This window comes from Drosophila eugracilis, unplaced genomic scaffold (assembly GCF_018153835.1).
Source record: "Drosophila eugracilis isolate 14026-0451.02 unplaced genomic scaffold, ASM1815383v1 contig_2147, whole genome shotgun sequence".
In the NCBI taxonomy this organism is placed as follows: Eukaryota; Metazoa; Arthropoda; class Insecta; order Diptera; family Drosophilidae; genus Drosophila; species Drosophila eugracilis.
Window position 1 is genome coordinate 1,236,753 of NW_024573030.1, and position 9,991 is coordinate 1,246,743.

The 9,991-nt window shown below is 40.3% G+C and overlaps 3 protein-coding genes across 3 annotated transcripts; 2 read left to right on the forward strand and 1 right to left on the reverse strand.

Annotated features, from left to right (window-relative positions):
* Nucleotides 1-371: 371 nt before the first annotated feature.
* LOC108110329 (ribosomal RNA small subunit methyltransferase NEP1) lies at nt 372-1,384 on the forward strand. Its single transcript, XM_017219360.2, has 2 exons — nt 372-651; nt 719-1,384. The coding sequence occupies exons 1-2, from the start codon at nt 484-486 to the stop codon at nt 1,307-1,309; spliced, it is 759 nt and encodes a 252-aa protein (XP_017074849.1). The 5' UTR covers nt 372-483; the 3' UTR covers nt 1,310-1,384.
* A 322-nt stretch (nt 1,385-1,706) lies between these two features.
* LOC108110330 (28 kDa heat- and acid-stable phosphoprotein) lies at nt 1,707-2,811 on the reverse strand. Its single transcript, XM_017219361.2, has one exon. The coding sequence runs from the start codon at nt 2,586-2,588 to the stop codon at nt 1,950-1,952; it is 639 nt and encodes a 212-aa protein (XP_017074850.1). The 5' UTR covers nt 2,589-2,811; the 3' UTR covers nt 1,707-1,949.
* Nucleotides 2,812-7,162: 4,351 nt separating this feature from the next.
* On the forward strand, nt 7,163-9,517 carry LOC108110283 (putative uncharacterized protein DDB_G0289963). The gene has a single exon (XM_017219277.1). It carries the CDS (start codon nt 7,205-7,207, stop codon nt 9,218-9,220), a length of 2,016 nt encoding a protein of 671 aa, XP_017074766.1. The 5' UTR covers nt 7,163-7,204; the 3' UTR covers nt 9,221-9,517.
* Nucleotides 9,518-9,991: the final 474 nt, after the last annotated feature.

Below are 9,991 nucleotides of genomic sequence, written 5' to 3' on the forward strand. Positions count from 1 at the left end.
TTTTTCATTTTTTTGGTCATTTTGATGATGCTACCCATTACAAAAATTTCAAAAATTCGAAAAAATGAAATTTTGTTAGATTTCAAAAATTCAAATCCACATTTTACAATCTTAAAAGTAGCTGTCGAAATGTGTAATTGATTTTTGACTGCGACGTTATATGGCTGAGATATGAGCTGAAGAGTCCCTAAAATATACACAAATTTAGTGGCCCTAAGAAAGTTAAAAAAAAAATAATATTTTATAAATTAACTGCATAAAGTTAGTCCCTATACTTGATAAAAACAGATAAACAAATTCAAAATTTAAATTTCTAGTATTTTTCAGCCTGCTATTTTCGTTGGTATATTTTAAGTAAGGTATTTGAAAGAACCCGCCTTAAGGTCATACTGAACTTGTGTATTTCGAAAAAACGTGCGGATTTCTTGAAGATATTTTGATAATCAAATCGTTTCTCCTTGTCAACTCCAAATCCTCAACAAAATGGGTGGCCAAGGAAAGGCGATCAACAGGAAGCGCAAGTTTGTGGGCCGCAAGGCGGATGATCCAGAATTCGATCTGGACAAGAAACAATTCAAGGTGCTCCATTTGAATGCCACCGAGAAGCGGCTAATAATCGTTTTGGAAGGTGCCCAGCTGGAGACAGTCAAGGTAGGTCATTATAACTAATATAGAGCCCAAGAAAAACCTAACAGTATTCCTATCCTATTCCCCAAAGGTACACAACACCTTCGAGTTGCTGAATTGCGATGATCATGCTGGTATTATGCGTAAAAACCAAAGGGATCCGGGATCATGTCGTCCGGATATCACCCATCAGTGCCTATTGATGCTCTTCGATTCTCCACTAAATCGTGCTGGTCTTCTCCAGGTTTTCGTACGAACGGAACACAATGTCCTGATCGAAATCAATCCACAGACCCGTATTCCTAGGACATTTAAACGTTTTGCTGGTTTAATGGTCCAATTACTGCACAAGTTCCAAATCCGTGCCAATGACTCGTCTCGACGATTGATGAGTGTGATCAAAAATCCCGTCACAGATCATGTCCCGGTCGGTTGCAAAAAATACGCCATGAGTTTCTCTGGTAAACTTTTGCCCAATTGCCGGGATTTGGTGCCACATGGCGAGGAAGGCACCGCCAGTTATGATGAACCCGTGGTCATTGTCATCGGAGCCTTCGCACATGGCGTTCTAAAGACGGACTACACAGAGGAATTGTTCTCCATCAGCAACTATCCACTTTCGGCGGCCATCGCGTGCTCTAAAATATGCTCTGCCTTCGAGGAGGTATGGGGCGTCGTCTAGGTTGTGTTTATAGTTAAGTCATAGCTAGTAGTTAGTCCATATATCTATTTTTTTGATTGGTTCCCATTAAATTTGGAGGAATTTCAAGAACTACAAGCCTGTTGTTTTATCTTCAATATACACTTGGCATGCAAAGTTATTCTTTCCTTTCGCCAAGAGTGAATCTATTTAGTAATACGTTCAGATATAACTTTTTTCTGTAGTAAAGATAATCCATCAATACAGAAACCTTTGTAAAGATCATAGAAACACCACTGATTAAAATTCAATTGAAAACAAAGAAAACCATTAAATATATATACCCCGCAAACCCATTTACACGATTACGCCTGGATGATTATCTCCGATTCCAGATTGTGGGTCATAACCTCAGCGGCAGACAGGGAGCGGTTATTCCTTTTTCGATTTTTACAATAAGTTGTGTTTATTTTGTGTAATTTGCAGTTACAAAAGATAGGCTTAGAAAATTTGATTAATTTTGAATGTATTTAAGTTCAGTGTCCTCGATTTACGTTAATTTTATGCTTAACTAATTGCCATGTAGCCCTGTCGTATTTTTCTCATAACGGGGAATTTCTTTTTATTGCATATGATGAGTGCTCTATTTCCGGGGGAAAGGTATATATATAGGATGGATTCTCTACTTGGCACCTGGCTTTTTGGTGCCCACATCGGCTGCCTTCTTTTCTGCCTCCCTCTTGGCGGCCGCCTCTTCGCGCTGCTGCCGAATTAAGGCCAATCTGGCCAAATCGGCCTTAGCCTCGGTGGTCTTGCCAGCGGCATGGAGTTTCTCATAACGCTGGCGCGCTTTTTGTTTCTCAATTTGTTCACGTTCCCGGCGAGATAATTCCGGTTTGGCACTGCCCTTGCCATCAGTACCGGGTCCGTCATCCAATTTAATGGCCGATAGCTTTTGTGTTGCCTTCTTGGTCACCCGATTGGGATTCTCGATTTCGATGAGCGAGGCCACACCCTTTTTGGCATCGCGGGCTTCAGATTCGGAATCATCTTCGGAATCTTCACCAGACTCCGATTCCGAAGAGCTAGCTGCGCCTGCCGCTGATCTAGCTTTCTGATTGCGATTCACTGGAGGTTTTCGTGGTGCGGGCGCCTTGGCTTTGGATGAACTTGCTCCGGCACTGCCACCAGCCTTATCCTCACTTTCGGAACCCGAGCCGCTAGTTTGATCGCTATCCTCCTCTGATTCCTGTTGCAATTCCTCGGGCGATGTGAAATGGCGACTGCGACCCTTGTGATTGACGAACTTTCCTCGTGGCATGATGATCTCTACGGTGATCCTCTGCTATTCCTGTGTCTCTCAAGATTTCCTCCTTTGTGTTTTCTTAGCCGACTATTGCCGGCTGCTGATAATATTCTCTTGACGGCCTTTTCCGGCTCGTTTATCCCACGAAAATAGGCTAAATTTTATCACGTTGGCTATAAAAATCTTTTTTGCACTTATTTACAGTGTTGCACAGTACCGGTGAAAAGTGTGAACGAACTTTTAATAAGCTTTAAATACCGCAGTCTAATAGGAATGGTATTACCATATCCCCTAAGCGCCCTCTGGCGTTCAAGTTGCGGTTAACCGGTTTTAATAACCGTTTCAACCAAAGTGGGAAATTCGAAAAGGCAACGACTTCATTAAGTTTGAATTTGATACTTAATATGACGTTGGTTTTGGTTTTGAGATTTTACACGATGCCTGCTGTTTGTTGAAGGTTTGAATATTAAACTAGAATTTTTGTTATAATTTATAAAAGGCAAATCTTCAAAATATTTCCTTTTTTAAATTCTTTAACCTATATTTTCCATTAGAAAGTCATTTCAAATTCATTTCAACCCCACATATTTTACATAAAATATTAAAATCTCTTGATCTATAAAAATCAAAACTTGATTTTTCGAATTCATTTTGGGGCGTGTGTTCTTTAAGTCTTGTAAGAAGAAAAAAAAAAGATCTCCAAACTGACTAAAATTCAAATAAATAAGACCCACGTGTTTGGAATTCCTAATTAAGCGCGATTTCAAATTGTAAATTGATGGTAAATTTGGGCTCTTTTCTTAATGGGTCACTTGTAAAAAAAAAAAACAAAAAGAGAGGAAAAATCGATTTTACTTTTACTTAAATGAAGGCCCCGCCATTTTGTTCATCAGCTGCAACTGCAACTGCAACCGAGAATCTCAAGATACAGAAGAAGAAGAAAAAAAAAAATCATTCAAGATGCACTGGGATTGGTCTGCTGCTGTGATTTGTGGGAAAACCAGTTTCCACTGTTCGTCCGCCACAAGTTGCAATAACTAATAAGGCGGCATAATAATAATAATCAGAAATTCGGTAGACCAAAAATCGTTTTGCATATTTGTGTCAGCGCACATTCCACGATTATCATGCATCTCATTAACGGAAACTCTCTCATATACAAAAAAAAAAAACTTATTGATTTCTGCGGCAAATAATAATAATAATAAAAAAAAAAACAAGAACAACAACAACCGACAGAAATATAACCAAATATAATATATACTCGAAAATTTAATGCACGAATTAATTATGAATTCCGTGTATGTTCGCCACGAAAGCGGCAAAGCGCAAACACAAAAATTCATGGTAAATATTACTGCTGTGTGTTCTTCTTCTCTTTCGCCCCCCTCTCATTATCCCCTTTTCATCTAGACCCCCTCCCTTTTTATACCATATTTTGAATAAATGTAAATGAAAGTTCTTTATTTATTACTATTACACCGGCAAGATGCTGGTTTTCTTGTTCATTTCATTCCTATGGCTATGCACTTAGAAAGTGCGCCATGCAAATGAGAAGAAATTAGTTAATGGAATTCTAATTGCGTATACGCACTTTCTTGCTGCGTGCGTCAATTTTTTTATACGATCGCCTCAGATCGTTGAAGATATATGCGAGTGTATATATGTGTGTATGTTGTATATCTATTGCAAGTGGGATATAAGCGAGTGGGTGCGGGATGTTGACACAATGATAATGGGAAGTATGTGCCCAAGTTAGCTATCAACATTTCTGATGATTTTATATTCAAAATGGTTTTGGAGAATGGAAAATCTTTTACAAAAATTACAAATTATACCCTTAAATATTTTTAAAAATTATTTCTAACTTCCCCAATTAAGATAAATCATAAATTTAATTATGAAATTTCTTAAAGTTTGTAAAATAAAAGAATTCCTAACTGCTACTTCTTAATTTCTCTGTTTCTTAACTTCTCACAGCCACTGTACAGCATTTGGACAATGTACAATAATCCCGACACTGGGCAGCACTTCACCTAACTCTGATACACCGCGGCGATACGATCGGAGTACATACATATATAGTAAATATACATATATAGTATATAGTAAGTAAGCTGTATGATGTCTCGCCTTAAAATGGGTCGATGACAGATTGCAGGTGTGTGAGGCTGATTGTGATAAAAAGAAGAAGGAAAAATAAAGTGTACAAAATCGAAACAAATTCCCACCTAATATCGTTTGGTGAACTCGACAACAACAACGACAACGACAACGACGACAACTTCTTCTTCTACTGATTTTGATGTTCATTTTCTTTCATTTTGGTTTTTTTTTTTTTAACCATTTGTCTGAGTTTGTAATCAGCACTTGATATCAGAACAAGAACAAGGTGTGTTGTTACTTGTTACGGCTACTGTTGCTGCTGCTGGTGTTGCTGCTCGTTGTTGCTGTTGCTGCTGTAGCTGCTGCTTCTGCTGCTACTGCTGCTGTTGCTGCTGCTACTGCTACTGCTACTGCTGCTGTTGCTACTTAATAAACGTGCGCGACATACGAATAAAAGCTGCTGGAGGCTCAGCCAGATTTACTGTATATTTCATTGCAATTATTATGCACAAAAGCAACACATATTTATCTCCACAGTTTACCACATCTCTTCATTCTGGCTATTGATTTCTTGGCCAGGCTATACATTTTATGCTCTACAAGCAAAGTTCTTATAGAGAAGATGTCCTTAGCTAGATATATTTTATACTATAAACGAAATATTAGTAACAAATTTCCAAATAATTTTCAAATTAAAGACTAAGCTAGCCACTTATAATTTCACTAAATTTAAAACCCCAAAATTTTGATTTCCTTTCGAGAGAGCATTCTGTCTGCGATCTGTTGGCCAATACCAAAAAATCCCATCAGACCATCTTGGATTCTTTGGCGGACCTGGATCACACCCAACTATTTGGCCTGGGGGCTCCGCTCTTCTCTTGGCCCTGGAAATTTACGATGCTTCATTAGCATTCACACAGAGTGGACAATAAATGGCCGCAGCTCAAACGATGTCCCCGTTGAAAATGTGTTGGTTGTTGTTGTTACTTTCCCCCCTTTTTTTTTTTTTTGCTTTTGTCTTAGTCCAACTGACTAAAGCTAGTCAGAGTCAGACAGGGGGGGTGGAGTGAAAAAAAGAAACAGCACGCGGGTCAAACTGTGATTTGGAATGTTTATTGGCTTTTGTTGGCCATTTTGGCTAAATGTCTCTGCTTTTTGGGCCTTTCATAAGCTGCGTTGCAAAAACAAAAACAAAAACATTAAAAAAAAAACTAGCAAATAGCCAATTCAATAAATTAATTTCATTTTTGACTCAGCGTCGTAGAAACTTTAATCCCGCTAAGAAATCAACTTTTTAAATCGCTTTTTCTTCGGTTTTATTTCCTAACTCTAAGGTCAATTTCGCTTTCTATACTCTTTATGCTAAATGGGGTTTAGGGAATTTATTATGAAAGAATTTGCAAAAAATTTCGGGCAGTGAAAACTTCCATATTACATATTAGATTATTATAATATGTAAAATGTAAATTTAGAAATATTTTATATGATTTTCTTCCTTTTAATATTAAATTAGAGTATTTCCTACTTCAGAACTGCTTTTTCATTAGTAAATCTCCATCATCGTTGCTGAACTTTCGCACCACGTGTGTAAGTTAACCTTTTGTAGAAATGCCAATGCCAAAACTCTGACCGACCATCCTTTGTTCGTTCTTTGTTCTTTGTGCCATAGTAGGGTAAATTATCTCGCTTTGGCTTGAGAATAAATCTTTAAGCAGAGCTCAATTGTTGACAGGAATGTGTCTCGGGTTTAAATTTAGTCAATAGACCATACATACTATATCTATTTTTATGAACTGCGAAAGTTATGCGGAATTCGACACGGGGCCTTCAACGTTCAACTTTCCACTCCCAAAAAGGGTTGTGTTGCATGCACGGAGAAAAAAGTATCACAGGAATAAAGTATAGAGATAGAAATATATTAAAATAATAGTTTTTGAGACTTTAAAATTCTGGATTTTTTCTAGATTTATAAAAGTAAAAAATAAAATTTTAAAAATATATTTCAAACTATATATATTTTTTAGTAATTACAGAAGAAAACTCATCTCATCTCATCTAAAGGATCTTCAAAATTCAAAACTATCTTAAAAACTTCTTGCCGAGCTTTTTCTCTCTGTGCAAATTGATCCCCAACCTAGATGACCCATAAAGGGCCCTTTTTGGCCAAAACTTTCATCCGCATCGATGCGGGGTTATTAATGATCGGTCTATCCATTGACCCCGACAGAAAGTCAAAAACTAAAAGAAAAAACAAAAAAATACAAAATAAAAACGAGTTCTGCGGAAGAAAGCCCAAAAAAGAAGCTAGCTGAGAGATGATGATGCTGAGCTAAACTGATGAATAATTCAGAGCCCTCGGGTTCGTAGGAAACCGTTGGTGAACTGAACTGGCCGATCTGACTGGTAGCATCTTCTGTTGGCGCGTTTTTGATTTTTGGCAATTAACTGTGGGTCAATAGGTCCGTACGTCGTACGAGCTAATATAAGCCGGTTGCCGAACGTCGGCTAGCTCAGTTTTGGCCAAGATGAGAAACCGCTGCTGTGTCTGGGCTTTGCTGGCTCTTGGTATGTGCCTGCTGGCCACCAGGGCCATGAGTGAGACCATGATCGAAGTGGATGAGAATGGTGATGAATACGAACTGAAGCGATTCTACATTCAGGGAAGACAATTGAAGGGTGATGGCAGTCAATCGCAGTGTGTGGTCACCAGGAGAAAGCGTTCGGGTCGTGCCCTTCAATCGGGCGCAGGATCAGCATCAGCTGCAGCAGCCACTGTATCGGTTAGTTCGCAACCTTTGAATGTGGAGAGTCTGCCAGCGAAGGAACATCGTGAAGGAGGAGCTGTTCTCCAGGAGGTGGAGAATAGCAATAGGCGTTATGTGGCCCTAACGGGTGTTCATTTGGAATCTCCACTTCCTCAAGATCTTGTTCACAATCTAGAGGATGAGGAATTGGATGAGGAGCTGAATGATGACGACGAGGATGATGATGATAATAATGATGATGTTCAGGAAGTGCAATCCTCAAAGGGACAGTCGAACTATGTACCCGCTGCCTTGGCTTTGCCATTGCAAAGTCAATCAACTGCTGCCCATCTGAACCAGGGAGTCAGCGTGGTCGCCAATGCTGCCAGCCATGCCAATGTTGCCGAAGATGCTGGCATTGTTGTTGTCCAATCGCATCAGCCACCCAAAGTCAATCCCGATACCCATGCCGTTTTCGAACTGAAACCCGTTCAATCGGATGTCGATCATCATCAGTCATCGAATGGTGTCAGTTTCTATCATCCATTTGTCCAGCCATGGGAGGTGGTGGATCAGCATGAGGATGACTATGATGAGGATGATTACGATGAAGAGGACTACGATGATTTCTACTATGGAAATGGCTACTACAGAGATCAGCCAGGCTTCCATAATCTTGGTGCTTACGAAGAGCACATTATCAGTGAGGATGAGCCCGTAACCACCATTGCCAGTTGGACAACTGGTGACGATGACAGCGATATTCGTCCTGTTCCCAACAAGCGACCCAATCAGAAGAACAAGAATAAGAACAAGAAGAATCAGAAGAATAAGAATCAGAACCAGAAGAATAAGCGTCAGCAGCAGAAGAAACGCAAGCAGGAATCTCAAAATGAAGAACAGCCCGTGAGGAGGAGGCAGGAGCAAAAGAAGAAGCAACAGCAGCAGCATCAGGATAAAGATCAAAAGAAGAAACAGGATAAGGATCAAAAGAAGAAGAAGCCTGAGGAGAATCAAGATCAGGAGGAGAACATGGAGAATCTTACCCCCGTCGAGGTGATCAAGAAGCCAGTTACTACGGAATCTTCAGCTACAGTTGGTGCCTCTTCTACAAGCAGCAACAGCAATACCGTTTCTTCCAGCAGCAATTCTTCGGGTAGCAATTCTACGGATAAGAAGAAAAAGAAGAAGAAGCGCCCCAGCAGCTCTAGCAGCAGCAGCAGCAGCAGTCTCAGCCAACGTAAAACCAAGAAGAAGAAGAAGCAATCTACCAGCAGCAGCAGCAGCCTCAGCATTTCTACAACCAATAAGCGCCGACGACCTAGCAGCACCTCTTCTAGCTATTCCGGCAGCAGCAGTTCCTCCATCGGAGGCTATCGTCGCCGTCGTCCCCAACAGCAACAACAACAGCAGTTGCAGCAGCAACGTCGCCGCAAAACGCAACAGCAACAGAAACGCCGTCGCCAGCAGCAACAACAACAACAGAAACGAAGACGCCAACAACAACGCCGGCGATTACGCAATAAGAATCGTCAATTCTACGGCGATGAACCCATTATAAATTGCATTTACATCAACAAGGATCCACCGACAACAACCACTACGGCTCGTCCCTTCTGGAATATCCTGGGCAGACAATCAGAATCGGAAGTCAAATCCAATCCGGAATCTACTGTAGCCTCTTCGGATGAATCCCAAGTGGATCCTGTGGCCCAGCAGGCTGTTCTTCAGGCAGTGCGTCGCAACTTTGGCGATTTCGGTGGACGAAAGCGTACCAATTTGCGTTTCGTGTCTTAGATGACCAGCTATATATAGTCTCCATAAGTTCACATTTTTTTTTTTTTGCGCCTATTTATTTATTTATTGTAACTATCAAGTATAATTATTTTTTTTTGATTGATTGAACTCGCGATGAAAGTTTCAGTTTAGAGAACCTGTGAGAGTCCTTTGTGTGTGTGGACAACTTATTTGGGGGGCGTTGCATTTGGTTTTATTGATTTCTAACCGAAAAGGGGGTGGAAGGCATTGCAGGACAGGTCAGAAGAGAAAAGAACAGGTGTGTAACCTGAATCTGTCGCCCCCTGAATACTATATTCTACACTGTGAGAAATTGTGTGTGAGAAGAAGAAAGAGCTAAAGAGGTGCTTGTAAGAATCTTTAAGAGTGATGCTGAAAAAGTACAACCTAATCTTCTATATCAATGGTATCCCTTTGATAGAGTCTCTTAAATACTTCTTAAAAGTGTATCAGAAATCTTAAGATCAATATTCTTGATTTCCCTACTTCCTAACCAACAATCTTGTTATCCCTTAAGTACCATCACTTTCTCCAAGTGTAAGAGCCTCCTCTGTTGGTTCATTTTGTCCAGGACAAAGTTGAAATCACCCTCCGGGGGGGAGAAACGAGAAGGAACTCCGGATATATGCCTCACTGCACAGGCCAAAAACAGTTCCGAGGGAAAAGGTCCGGATAAAAAAAAAGGGTTGCGGCCTAGGCCCTGTTTTATGTCTTCCGCCAGTAGATGGCGCTCACTTGGCAGCATTTAAATTGCGCCACCTATAAACCCAT

Bases quoted from the DNA above. Each gene is read 5' to 3' on its own strand.
- LOC108110329 (XM_017219360.2), top strand. From the start codon at position 484: ATGGGTGGCCAAGGAAAGGCGATCAACAGGAAGCGCAAGTTTGTGGGC. The intron at 652-718 runs GTAGGTCATTAT...TATTCCCCAAAG, and splicing joins CCCAGCTGGAGACAGTCAAG to GTACACAACACCTTCGAGTT.
- LOC108110330 (XM_017219361.2), bottom strand. From the start codon at position 2,588: ATGCCACGAGGAAAGTTCGTCAATCACAAGGGTCGCAGTCGCCATTTC.
- LOC108110283 (XM_017219277.1), top strand. From the start codon at position 7,205: ATGAGAAACCGCTGCTGTGTCTGGGCTTTGCTGGCTCTTGGTATGTGC.